Source organism: Coturnix japonica, chromosome 14, assembly GCF_054131305.1.
Source record: "Coturnix japonica strain WE chromosome 14, WE-NBRP24, whole genome shotgun sequence".
Lineage (NCBI taxonomy): Eukaryota > Metazoa > Chordata > Aves > Galliformes > Phasianidae > Coturnix > Coturnix japonica.
The window spans coordinates 10,942,045-10,957,018 of NC_140676.1; the positions used below are offsets into that span (position 1 = coordinate 10,942,045).

At 40.0% G+C, this 14,974-nt stretch overlaps 1 protein-coding gene across 12 annotated transcripts in view; it reads right to left on the reverse strand.

The window, feature by feature from the left end:
- MYO5A (myosin VA) overlaps positions 1–14,974 on the reverse strand; it is an 88,449-nt gene that overhangs the window by 54,155 nt on the left and 19,320 nt on the right. For all 12 annotated transcript variants that reach the window (XM_085515545.1, XM_085515547.1, XM_085515546.1 and 9 more), the window contains exons 4-5: positions 13,480–13,624; positions 811–967 (exon numbers count right to left, since the gene is read on the reverse strand). In XM_085515545.1, the coding sequence (XP_085371671.1) occupies positions 811–967; positions 13,480–13,624 (302 nt within the window). The remainder of the gene's footprint in view (positions 1–810; positions 968–13,479; positions 13,625–14,974) is intronic.

A 14,974-nucleotide genomic window follows, 5' to 3' on the forward strand; every position in this document is an offset into this window, starting at 1 on the left:
GATGCAAAAAGTGGTTAGAAAATAACTCAGATGAGCCTAAGAAGTTTCCAGCTTGGCCATGACATCAGAATTATAGCATCTTCTGAGCTTCCTTGTAGAACAGGGACTCTGAACAGTAGGGAATTGTATACATCATCCCACAGCCTGTTGATAGCAAGCGCATTCCTAAGCCAATGGCTCTGGAACTTGACTACAGTAACATGAAGATTACTGTACAAATGAAACATCATAGTCTGAGTTCATTATTTCCAAGTTATGTCTTCTGCTATTTTTCCCCTCCAAAACTGTGTGCATCTCATGTAACTTTGCTTTCTCATCTGTATTCCCTGATGAAATTCTGCTAAAATTGACTATTTGTTTTATTCAATGACTCTCTTTCCCTCAGCATATAATCAACATTTCTCTAACGTATTCTACAGGTAAGACCAGAAATTTTCACCCATTTTGGAATGTTACACACAAAAACAGCCTCCTGCACTTGCATTGGGCTGGCAGCCTGGAAACTACCGGTGGTTACAAAGTTGAAGAGATTTATAGCAATATTAATCTAAAATTTACTTTGTTATGAGAAATACATTAACAGTAATGTAACATTACCTCATGTCTTCTCTCAACCTTTCATAAATATACACAAAATAATGACTACAGCACTTCCTGGTAAATGGCTTAAAAATGAAATTTTAAAACATTCAGTCCAGCTTTTTTTGATCCCCATAAAAGTAACAATCAATCTCTTTATTGAATGCTTATGTTAGTCACAGAATAATTACTGCAGCAGAAGGGTAGGAGTTAGCGCAGTAGCTCTCTTACCTCCATTATGGGGTTTGAAGCCAAGACTTTCTCCTCAACATTGGCTTCACTGGCAGATCCACTGACCGTGGCGAAGTACCTCATGGCATACTTGGCAGAAACCGTCTTTCCTGCCCCAGATTCTCCACTTACAATGATGGACTGATTTCGCTCATCTCTGAAACACAAAAACATGCTGATTACCAGCTATTCTCTATCTGGCATCTGCGGGTAAGCCAAGGTGTGATTCATTTAACCAAAGGAAGTCATTGGTTAAAGCAGGTTTTTCACATTTTGGTAAAAGGAAATGGTTAAGTGCTGCTTTAGTTTTATTATGAAAGTGTTCAGGAGATCAAAGCAACCTAAATTTATGTTTTAAACTTCCATTTCACACATATGATAGGTGCGAATGACTATAGCACAGTTCACACATTACCATACATCAAGCTGTCATTTTTGGTGGGAGAAGTTGTGGGAAAGCATAACTATTGAGCTTGATTCCAGGATGCAGATAGCCCAGGTCAAGCACGCAGCACTGCCAGAGATGGGGAAGTCAGAACACCTGTCTGCTGAGACAGCTCCTTCAGAAAGGCCACCAAGACTGCTGCATGAACCCAAGTGAGGCCTGTGGTGGTGGGACAGCTATCATCAGATTGCTATTAGGGAAAGGAACAAGAGAAGCCCTGTCTCTTCCTCACTGCCTGAGCCCAGCTAAGGTAGAAGCACACACCCATGGCTCTGCACATCGGTACAATTTCAGGGTCTGACTAACGCAGGAGACCAGCAATGACATAAGAAGCTTTTAACTTGTGGATCAGCTCTGTCTCATATATTAAATATCGTTAAATATATGAAGACTCATGAAGCTATGAAATGGATCCTCTGATGCTTGCAGATATTTTTAGCCTAGCTCCCGAAGTACAGAATGCTTTCACAAAACAAAGTAATGAAACCTCAGTTCTGCAGACTTCTAACAAAACTGTCAACAAAAAACACGCTCTGCTGCCAAGGGAAGAACATCAAAATAAATACGTCTTCTTCTAATTGTCACATCCATTACAGATCTGTTCCAATAGTTGAGGAATCCCACATTAGTTCCATCCACTGCTCCAGCTGCAGGATCTGATTTTCACACTGTGAAAGTGGCAGCATTGGATACACACAGATTATTGCCATTATTCTAGAAACACTTTCCAAAATCATCTGGTGATTTTACACAAAAATCTTCTGGAGCAATTCTGAAATAGGACCCTCACGCTAAGGGAACTAGCAGGAAACTGGTAACATCACATTAACATTTTATCCAAGCAAGTCATGGTAACTGTTCCATCTTTCTGTTTACCAAGACAAACTGATGCATTACCACTCATATACAGAAAAAAGGGCTTCATTTTCAAGCACAAATCCACACCTATGCCTCATCTTGCAGCCTTTCCAAAGCTACCAGTACCAAACTGTCAGTCACTGCTCCATCTCTCTTCATCCAACAATTAATTCCAATGGAGACATCTGCTGCCCAACCTAGCGAGTATTAAAATCTGCCTCAACTTTGCCCTGAGGCCCTTGTTACTTCAATCCATCCAAATACTGAAATAACAGAACAAAACAATTTGCACTGCTTCTTTCTTTGCACAACAGGCATTACACTTTTTAAAGAAGGTGGGAAAATTAGCAGAAATCAAACAGAATTAATTAAAACTAACTCAGAGGTCAGATCATCCAGCACATATGTGTGAGCATGCAAAGCACACCCAGTTTTGGTCTGCTGTGTGGGTGCTCAGGAACATCAGGAAAGCAAGTGTCATTTCAGAGGACCATGGGAGGGCCTCCCATGTTTGCAAAGAATAGAAAGAAAAAGGAGGTTGAAGTAATTTCTCTTTAATAATACTGTTGCATATTAGCCTGGAGTTTCCCCTCCCCACATCTCAGGACATGAAGGCTTGTTCTTCTCTGTGGCACTCATGCATGTTCTCATAACAGAGGAACCATTATTATGCTCTTATGGAAGTACGTACACACACCATTTTTATAAATTGGCCTAGAGAAGATGAAGCAGCAGCTCCCTGGCACACAGAGCCAGCCATCTAGTCTGCAATGAATACTGTGTTTGCAGAAGCTATGGAAGTATTGAGAAACAAAGGCCTCTCTCTCCCCGCTCCATGCATGCTCAGACCGCTCTTGTCCTCACAAGTGCATTAGTCCATTGTTCACATTTAACACACTGGAGCTCCCATCCTCCAGCACATCATTCTTTCTGCTTTTTGGCAAAATGCCCACCATCGCTCCTGACATCTGGAGAAGGTGCAAGGACAGTGCCACGCAGCATCCACAATGCAGGCAGAGGGGTGAGATGTACTGCCACAGACCCAAGAAATGCCTGGCACATGGCAGAAGTGCCCTACCATGGGCAGCCAATAAGATACACAAGCAGGGCAATGGCAATATAGTTATGTGTGACAACACTTGCTGTCTGACACAACCTATTATCTGCGCAATACTTCTTCATCTCCCTGATGCTTCTTCTAGGCATGAAGCACATAATTAGATGATTCTAAAATGAAGATTACTTCTGAATGGATGGAACTTTTTCCATTATGCTTTTACAAAGAGAAATGAGGAAAAGTAAGCTGGGAGATGAGAAGCTGTAGGAGTCCTCTTTCACCCAAAGGTAGATGATGATCACATCCTACAATGCACAACTCTGCTACAGTGATATGATGCTATAATCAACTATAGCAGGTGTTTAATCACAGCAGACTGGCACAGATTGATAGTGACTAATTTACCATTCGTGGAAACATGAAGCATTATGTTCAGGCATCGGTCAGGATCACAATCCTCTTTTGCCGTTTCTCAGCAGAGCATAAGAGAATGATGAGGAAAAAAAAACAACACTTAAACTCAGGGTTTAAGATGACAGGCCTGGACATTTCACAAACAAAAGGAGAGTGCTGAGATTGCTTCCAGTAACAGGACACTTGATTCAGAAATCTTCCGAGTCCTTCACTCAGGACTGTACTTAAAGAATCACATAATAATAATAGCTATTTCCTGTCAAACAGAAGAGTGACACACAGCAGAATAAAAAACTAATAGTGAAAGGAGTGTTATCTATCAGAAAAGTGATGTCTAATTTTGAAAGGCAATATTCAGACACTGCTCTATACACAGCTCCACTCTGTGACAAGTAATGGTCACAGAATGAGCAATAAACGTCACTCACCACAAATTTTTCATCATCATAACTCTGGGAAAAGACAGAAAAAGATCAGTGCATTGGCTGGTGGATTTTAAAGACGGTTTTGCTCTCCTACAAAGCTCTGCTGACAGGCAGTATGTTTATGTGGAATCTTGCTGTCCAAGTGCCCAAACAGAACAGATACAGACTTACCTAACTCCTGCAAGCTTGAGATCACAACCTGCATTCCAGAATGTTGGTTTGTTTGTGCTTTGAAAAAACACTGCAAAATTCAAAACTGAAGATAGCTTCAGCTCAAAGGGATTCAGCACTGGAAAAAAGAGTGCTGAAAAGTGACCTGAAATATCTTACTTGCAAAGGAGGGTTCTGCAGAATACTAGTGAAATAACAGTGCAAAAGAAACCAAACAGTGGTTTGAAAAGAATAATCTTGCTTTCAAGACATGAAAAAATCTTTGTTGAAGATGTGCATTCACCTTAAGGCAATACATCTAATAGCACTGACTATCATTAACTTGAAATTGTGTGTATCATAGAAATCTAAGGGAGAAGCTTATAAAAAGGCTCAGAAAGAAAGAAATTCTGCGCCAAGTTACAGCTGTCAGCCTCAGTGGAAACAAGAGTAACACTGTCACTGGGCTCCCCTACTGTGTACAAAGTGCTGCTAAACTACTAATCATTGCTAACCATCATTACCCAAGGCAATTTCTAACAATTTCAGATGACAAATGGGAAAACAGAGGCAAAAACAAACAAACAAACAAAAACAAACAAAAAACAAACAAACAAACAAACCCTACATTAAAGTTATTAAAGGCAAAGTTGCCAATTTTCAAACAATTTTAATTCCTTAAGATCCCTGTACATTCAAAAGATGTTTCCCACAAAAACAAACTTACTGCATTACAGCCATTTCTTCATAGCACATTATTCAAACACCAGAGTAACCAAGGTATATAGATTGCAAAACCTCTACCAGTCTCTTTGTTTACCTTTTTCTTCTATCTAATACAAAAGGAAGTCCCTCTGGGAAACAGGAACACCAAAACAGCTAAAAAATCATCAATACATATTTCTGACGGGATTAAAGAAGCTCTGAGCTATTCAGTTTCATCATCAAAGCACAGTATTGTTTTTATGTTTTATTCCTTCCTATGACTGATGCATAATATGTATCACTTGATCTTGTCTTTCAGACTCGGGACTCTCAGGCAAATAATGTCAAATAGATGCATATAAAGACACACAGCATATAAACATCAGCCTGGGAAAAGCAACAACAGCAATACAGAATCAGTGACATCAGCCTCAATATTCATATCAATCCATCCTTACCAAGCCATCAACATCTCCACCTGGCAAATGTACATCATCAACAGCTGATTTTAAGAGATTCTGATAAGGACTTCAAACACTTGTCTGTGGTGCACTGCTTCAAAGCTGAGCTGTCTCAGTGCCATCTAACATAGATGAGACTGGCAAGAGAGATCAGACTGAGACCTCCTTAGTTTAAATAGACCAAATAACAGAATGATTTGATGAGAGGAGAATTAGGACTTGCTGTGCCTTTCACTCCAAACCATCTACGTCTGCTAGAATCGAGGACACTGCCAAGGTGCTGTTTTTACAGAAGCTTTTTTTCAGCATGGTTTGAGAGGAGATGGCCTGAAGGCGGATGGAGTTAACAGCATAATTAAATCTACTGCTTTTTTTTTTTTTTTTTAATCTGAGCATGTGTCTGTGTGGAATAGATATCAGTTTCTTGTTTTCCTTAAGAGAAACAAGCTGAGGTAATGGCCAAGGGCACCATCCCCATGTCATATGACAGCTTCATTTTTTATTTAAATGAACACTGCACAAATTGCTGCTCAAGGCCTGATCCTGCAATCTGTAAACACCCAGATCTCCTACTGCTTCAGCACAACACCAGAAACATAATGAATAGCTTTTATTTAATCCAACAGTGACAATCTGGTTCACTTGATCTCAGTGTTGCTCTTCTGCTGCAATTCTGCAGTAATGGTGTAGATTAGTAAGCTTGAAATCGCTTTAGATTTTTCAAAACAGTGAACTCTGATCAAAGAAAGTTAGCAATTAACCTGATGTGAAGTCCCTGGAAAGGGACCTGTGACTTGGAACATTTGGAGTAGATTCTGTTCTAAGCATGCACGTGTAATTACCACTAACATCAACGTGAGTTGTGTCCATCAAAGATGAGAAAGGAACTCAAATTTGCTTTCTGAGTGATACATCATCCTACAGCTGAATTGCAGCCCTTCAGTACCTGAAGGGAACTTACTCCCAGGAGGGGAGTAAACTCTTCGAAAGGGCTGATAATAGCAGGACTAGGGGAAATGGTTTTAAGTTGAAGGAGGGAAGATTTAGGTTGGATGTTAGGGGAAAGTTCTTTACTAGAAGGGTGGTTAGGTCCTGGAACAGGCTGCCCAGTGAGGTTGTGGATGCCCCGTCCTTGGAGGTGTTCAAGACCAGGTTGGACAGGGCCCTGGGCAACCTGATCTAGTAAATGTGTATGTTTGGTGGCCCTGCTAGGCAGGGGGGTTGGAACTACATGATCCTTGAGGTCCCTTCCAACCCGGGTAATTCTGTGATTCTGTGAATTACAGCACCAGGAAAAACAATTCAGGAGAATAACTTCAATAGTAATGACACTGATGAAAGGTAGGATAGGATTCACTCAGAAAGGCTGGCACGACTGAAATCTCATGGTACTTCTATTAGCTACAGCTACTCCAAAAGCCACACGATTAAATAGGCACCAACATAAAATTAGTTTGAGACTTTTTACCTTGTTAAGCAGATTTTCAAACGGCACTAGAATACATGTAGTTATATACAGCTGACATTATTGTCTCCAGTGAAGCAATTGTATGAGAGCATGACTAAACAAATATATTTATTAAAGATCAATTTCCTCCCACAAGGCAGCTATATAAAAACAAAAAAGAACACAGAAAATTTTACCAAATTACTTTCTCATTGATAAGATGAAGTAAAACAACTTAATATAATGCACCAAGGACAGAACCATCTTGGAAGTGCTAAATAAGGTAACTGCTTCATTGATGTTCCCAACTAACTTCAAAGAACTTCCCAGCCCCAGTGGGCTGATGGAAGCACAGTTCTTAAATGACTGGGCATTTTCCAACACTCAAAACATAATGCATAGGAGATGAAATAAACTGCTGGGAAAGAATAAAGCGTTGGGGTATGACCAGAGAAACAGAACAATAGATCTGTGGTGTAAGACACATCGTCTCATAACACAAGCTGTCTCATCTGAAGACCATACCACTTCAATAATCCAAATTACAATGTTTCCTCAAACATCAGCAATGGCAAATCTGAAACCAAAACATTATCCATGTTTCCTAGGATGCCCCGTTTTCTTCAGCATAAAGCGTGGCTTTGAATAGAGAGAAGGATATTGCTCCCACTGTGCTGTTGGGCCTAACAAAAGAGTGTGTGCAGGTGAAGGACAAAGTATACACCCAAACATTTCTCTCCAGGAAGTTGTAGACAGAAACGTGGTAACCTTGGTCACACTGGCCATTCAATAGAGAAATGCAAACAAAGCTCATAACAAGTTATTGCAGCTGTAAAACCCACATGCTTTGGAAGGTTTACCACAGGTCTGTGCAATACACTTAGCTTCACCTGTGAACAAGGGTGTTGCATGGCAGCAAAAGCTGTATATGCTGAGCAGCTCCTGCTCACCATGAAGGCTCCAAACAGCCCAGGGTGCATTGCCAGGAGCCATTGGAGAAGCAGGCTCCTCTACAAGCCCTGGATTTGCTTTTCCACCAGAAGTAATTTAACTGTGCAATAAACAACCAAGAATTCATCCGGCAGTTTTCCAATGTTCTCCGATGAACAGAGAACAGCCGCAGCTTTGGGGGTGCCAAGCTGGATCCTGACTGGGCATTTTGCCCTTCACTGACCTTCTGAACAAGCTATTTTCATCACAACAACTTTTGCAGCCCTACATAAGTTCTATTATCCCCCCGACTTCTGGATTAGGCTCTCTGGCCTGCTTTATGGAAAAAGCACCCTGGTTTTGCATTCCCACTTCCCAGTGCTTCTAAGAGCCCAGAGAAAACCCACACTCCCTGTGCTCAGCCTGCTGAGCCCAGCTCCCTGCAAGGCCTCCTCCTTCCTTGGGGTCAAGATTCCCCTGCACCCAGCCAGCACTGACAAATGCCAGCAGAACTCAGGAATCCCTTTTCCCTCATTGTGAAATGGTTTCCTCCTCTCAGCGTCTTCTGTATTTGGACGTGGCTCTTGCTTCCTGAGGAGCCACACTGTTCCCACATTCCCACTGGTGAAGTCTGTTGTGTGGGCTAACAAGCCGACTTCCGTGTAACACCTAGAACATGCAAAGTGCACTATCAGTGCTAGGGATAGTTATTAGAGATTTATCAGTTATCTGTTTATTTTGACTACCTGGATCCAACGTGCTCTGAATAGAAACATCCCAGTCCTTGCAGGAGCCATATTGAAGAATTCAGGGATGTCTTCAGCTGCACCTTGAGTCACAACAACTTGCAGTGACTAATCAATAAATTCATTCTTAGTAAAAGACTTAATTTTAATGGGGATGAAAGCATTGGTCCAGCAAAACCATGCTCTTTAGCCACATTTCTCAACATATCCCTAGTTCAACTGTTTAATAAGCATAACCATCTTTCTTCTTGACATCCTATTCAACATGCTACTCGACAAAAGGATCTGAGCATAGGAATAGGAGCTAGAAGATCAGTGTTGGGAACCTACTTTTAGTGACAGAGGCATGGCACAACTGAGCCTTTTCTACTGTACAAGCAGAAAATTATATACTGGCATCAGAGACAGACAGGAAACACAGCTCTTCACTGTACAAACACCAAAAGGTGAAAAGATAATTAATTGATGGTAGCGTCTCTCGACACATACAAATGAAGAAAACTGAGGTCAGCACATGCTGTAAAATCATGACAGATTGCACACTAGAGGAGCACAAAGATGAGCCAGCACTATGGAAGTGATTTATCTAGGGATTAGTCAGAGGTCACTCCTGTAATAGTTTACTAAAGCTCATTGCCTAGCTACCAGCAGGACACCTCACATGAACCCTAGCTTCCAGCTACAGACATGATTAACCCTTCTGTTGCCTAAAAATAATCACTGTTCAAACAGGTAGGTCCTTCACAATACATCAGCTTGAGTACTGTATCTATTGCCTTGTACTACAAAATGCCAGATCTGAAGTGTAAGGGTTAATTCTTCATCCCAAAATCAACAGTTTGCACCAGAAAAGGACAATTTCCCTTTTCATTCTAATTTTACCAGCAGAGCCCCAAAAGAACTAGGTAAGTATTTCATGTGGGAAAGTCATGTGTCACAGCCATGTGTCAAAGCAGGCAGGCTGCTGTATGCCTGCACAGTGCCTATCCGGGAACACTCTCACTCTGTAATCACATGCAGATCCGTGATGTGATGTTCATCATCTCCCTTACTGCTTCTGGAAGGGGTGAACAGAGAATCCATTAATGAGATATTAGGAAGCAAAGCAGCAGCTGAAGAAACGTGCATTTTTATAACAGGACATCATCTTGAGATGCCTGCGATAACGGGAGGCTGTCAGTCAAGGTGCTTTCAAAACACCTACTCAAACAACTCACCAAGCCTCCTTCTTAACAAAAAGTGATAAAAAAAAATCTTCATGTAGCTGAGAGCCATCAGATACATGCCACAAATCTACAAAACAGAAAGGCAGCCTACTTATTAAAGGTAATTTAATGAAGAAGATCCACAGTAACATTGAATAAATGATTATGCTTTGTCCAAATAGAAAAAGCAAAATGCTACAGACTGACAGCATCACTTTCCATTCTGGCACTCATTGAGTTCTACACAAATCTCACCAGTACATAATGTCTGTTTGTAAGCATTATTCTCAACTTGCACTCTGAGCAGACAGCTTCAGTGTATCTGTCATCGACCACAGTAATAACAAAACAAAATACATCAACTAAGCACTGATGAAAATATACATTATTTTAATTATGTAATATGCCCTTACTACACAGGAGAAGGGATCCCACGTAAGAGTGGTTTAGAATATCTTTCCCTTATAGCGTAAGGAACTGAATAATAGTAAATCTCACATAGTCATGTAATTCTTTGGAGTTTCAAGCGTATAACCATAAACATTTCCTCTTCTCAGAAGCCACAGGTTTAAAACTAGAGGCTTCTACCAAACACAGGAAAGAAAATGAGAGGAAAGATACATGTGCTGATGGTTGACTCCTACTGAAGTTGTAATGCTTTCAAAAAAATCAAAATTGATTAGGAAACATCAACTATTGCTATGCCTCAGTTTTCATAGTTACCAACTGTGAGCCAAGAATGAATATCTTTTGTTACAAAATTGGAAATGCTGACTTATAAAAGTGGTATGCATTGCAGCTCAAAGAGTTCAGCACACAAGAACATACACACAAATATTATGGTTTATACTTCAGAGGAAAAAAAAAAGTACGCACTTCAATAATGTTTTACTTCCTTTTAACTTGCTAACTTTCCTTTAAAGTTGTCCAAAACCACTCTTAGTTTGTTCAAATAAAGCAAGCTATCCATGGAAATCACATAACATACATCCACACACTGGCTACCTACAGTCTAAAATGAATGAATAATGAATAGAAACTGAAATACAAGACATGCAGACAAAACCAACTCCACAGTCTCACATAAAGTTATCAATAAAAAGACATACTTGGTCAAACCTTCAGATGAGTGATCACTACTCACAGTGTGCCCTAAGAACAGCCCCAAATAGCTGGGGCCACCCTGCTACACTTCAGACTAACTGCTCAGAAACTTGGCTCTGCTGGAAAAAGGAAAAGAAATAAAAATCCAAAATAAGATTGGAAACTAAACAGTTTCTTAGTCACCAGAAAGGAAGTAATGAAGCCGCCAAGAACAAACCCTAAATCATTACATTACAAATAACAAGAATTAAGTAGTAAACATTCATGTCTTGAAGCTTTATGGATAGGATCATTTAAACAGCAAATTAAGACTGATTAGAAGCAACTGTAAAATATATCACAGCAATATATGCATGAATGAAAATAACTGCCATAAACATAGCTACCGTATGAATATTTAATGTAATTACTAAATTGTTAGTGAAGGTCGGATACAATCTGATTTTTGCTTTAAAATGACCAACAGAGGAACTGCAGACCTTCAAATTCTTTTTTCTTTTAATTCATAATTCAGGAGTAAAAGGTCACTCATCCGGATGCAGAAATTATCATTGATTTTAAAGGGTAGGGACCAACAAAGGAACTGAAAACAGCATTAGAAAATGTTATTCAACTAGTAAACACTCAGCAAGTCCAAACAGAAGAAATCCTTACAAACAAAAATAGATAGGAAAGAAACAATAATAGAACTGTCACTTAAGTCTTGAGAAATAGAGATAAAGGGAAATAAACATTAGGAAACTAAATAAAAAGTGAAACAGTTATTCTAATGTAGAAGAATTGTATGACTTCTCTTTGCATGATCAGGTTTCATTATGCACCTATGAAAGTAATGGCACTTATTTATACATAATAACAAAGTGTCTATAGCATGCTGTCAGCATGCGAAGGAATTAATTTGTTAATGCTAAAAGATTATTTAAGATCATTTCCATGCTTATATAACTTCTCATTTGTTTCAAGAGGATCTTCCACATCTTATTTGTTATTATTCAGCAGCACAGAATTGCTGGAGGGAGCAGAGCAGGCAATTAACACAAAAAGAAATAACCACAGGAAAAACTATTGCCAAATCTCAGCCCTCTGATTCTTCATCTGCTGTCAGAGAAGGAAATAGCAGATAGTGCAGTTGGTGGTAGATAGAAATCTTCACTACACAGTCTTCAGCTAACAAGTGAGCACAATGCAGGATCTTGAAATTTATGAACAGGTAAGTGGTGCATCTCCTCCAGTGCTGAATAACAGCCCGTGAGGAAAGATCACCTTCCAGCCTCCCAGTGATCAACAAGATACAAAAATGATGGATATTTGGATTACATCCCCCCACTGCAATATAAATGCAAGTGTGTACTGTGCCTCAGATGTAAAGTCTGCCTACTGTATTCTTGTTTCATAGACAGACTTGACCAGCATTAGTAGAACAGTGCAGACCTAAGTTAAAAAAGTCACAATGTACAACCATGACTGCCGTGACATGCAGTTTTGCCTTTGTATTTCCATACAAGATAATGTGTCTTTTTTTCCTTAGTAGTAGGAAAATAAGGGGAGTATCTCTGCTATACAACAATGCAAGTGTGCGGTATTTCTGAAACACTGCCTATTTTGCAATTACCCCACATCAGGAAATGTTGCACTGTATGTATCTCTTTCTTTTAAAATTATCTATTACATGATTATAAAGTGGATCACTGTACTCACACAACCAACTTCGTAACGTATGGAGGATTTTATTCATTCTAGCCCTTATATGAATTCTTTAATGAAAAGGTAGCTGACTGCAAAGCTGAATATTTTATCATTTTCAGCTCTTCTCTGCTTTGCTCCCCCTTCTGCAGTAGAGCTGGAGGTCCACTACAGTTAATTCAAAGATCTGTTGCTATTTTACCAGGTTAGTTTGATCACAGGCTGTATTATCAACGAGGAAAACTGTATGGATAGATTGTAGCTAAACAGTGAGGATACCAGTGACCATTTTGCTAACCTAAGACCATGTGGTATCCCCTAAAGGGCTCGTTCTAGAAACTAAATAGTTCAGAAAGCTTCTCAAACTGACAGGTTACTGGGGTGAAGGGGAAGAACAGTTTCCAACAACTTTCCTTGGGTGACAAGTTTGTTTTCATGCAACAGCTGAGGAAATGACAACTTCCTACACAGCTCCTATAGTGTCCTTAGAGACACTGTTTTAGGGCACCCTCTGTGCACTCAGTCCTTTCCTCCCTCTTAACTCTAGTCAATGGCAGTCAAAAGCAGATTACATTGTTGGGACTGTGCTGATACAACTAGCAGTCTGTAACAGCACACAGCATTCGGGAGCCCAGTAATTTTTCCTTCTGTTGTCAGTTCCATATACAAATATAAAACAGTTAAGAATCTTTTTCTCTTTAAAAATCCACCAATGATTAAAAAGTATCTCCGCAGTTTGCTAATCAAATTAAAACTACATAATCTTATAAAGCGCCAGGCTAATTTTAGACCTAAATTCTAAAGAGATCCACAGTTATTCCTGTTATCTGTCAGCAGCCAGGATCTCCTGGGCATTTGTAACACTTAAATGTTCACTAACTTGGACAACTTACCCTCCTGTGAAACACACTGAAACACTGGATAAAAAACAGATCCTGAAACTACTTCATGAGTCATAAATTAACGAGAAGTCTGTTAGTCAGAAGTCTAAATTCCTTTTATGAAATCCCTGAATTCAAAACTCATGTGGTCTACAAACCTGGCCATCTGCTTGTATGCCTCTTCTGCCACTGCAAAGATATGTGGATCCATATCCCCCATATTTTGGCCACTGTACGCATTGATGATATCTTCGCCATAGATAGGCAGTTGTTCATAAGGATTTATGGCCACTAAGACGATACCTACACAAACAAAATGAAACAAAAGGAGTCAGTAATAGTGGTCTCAAAATAAAATAAATCAAAAATGGGCTTAACACCAACTGTTGTCCTAACCTTTCCAAAAAAATTAACTAGAGAAGAATAACCCACATGCTTTATATTGTTGTTTTCTGTAGATATTTAATGTGACCTCGGCTTTATGCACAAAAATTGGATTGAGTTTACTTCCTATTTCAGGGCATACATCAGGGACAGCTTCTTACTTAATTTCTCCACCAGCCTGTTCTAAATCCAGTATGCATGAAGCCACATCACCAGATCCAGAGTGCATCTGCTCCTAATATGGCACACAGTGAGGTACACTGATCAATCTGCACTACATTCCCCCCTTTTTTTAAACTCTAAAAGCACCTGGATTTGTGAATTATAGCTGCTCAATGGCCTCATGAACATTTTGTTATGTACAGTGTGTTAACCCTTCAGAAGCAATGCTGAACCCAGGACACAATTACAGTTTTGTTAAGAACAACAAAGTAGAGTCATAGCATGACCTGGATGGCTTTACCGGGGGGCAGGAACAACCTCCTGCCTGTAGGACACTCCAGACAGGGCTCAAAAGAATACATCACGTGGGGCTGACAGACAGAGGCACAAAGTCAAGTCAGGAAATTAATTACACCTCCAGAAGACACCACAAGACCCTCACATTTTATGCGTAGATGTGGAACTACTTACTCCTTCCATCTTCTGGTTTTCCAGGTTTATTTTATGCCAAGCATCACTACAGCATTTCAAAATTTACACTATCCTTTTGCTCTCCCCAGACAGACCACCTCCAATCCCCTCTTTTACAGAAAAGCTCAGTTTTAATCCATACATCTTTCCTGCCCACAAAGTGAGGACTGAAGTGGCCTTGGTCCAATTTTCTTTTCCACAAGAAAAGAGGATTTCTGTGCCCACAGGGAGGATCTAAACAAGGACTACTGATACTCCTCTCTTCTGCAGTATTTACTACAGGCAGGGAACCCCTCTTATTTGCTCCATGTAGAGGTGAAATCACCGATCACTAACATGTGAGACCTGGCCATTCCAGATAAAATCTGCTCTCTTGACAGTGTAATTCTTCCTCACCTTAACAAGTGATATAAGCAGGAAAAAAAAACAAAAAAAACCTAATTTTAACTGCAGCTCACTTTAAAAATACAACCTCTCCTTACATTCGTATTTCAAGCTGCTCGTGGCTGCATCAAGTCTGCAGCAAGCATGCTATAGGCACTCCTTGGACAACGGCCTCTCAGTATCTGTGCTGGAATTATTTCCACAGCATTCGGTGCATTTCTAAATTTACCCAGAAATTCGCACAGGCGCACA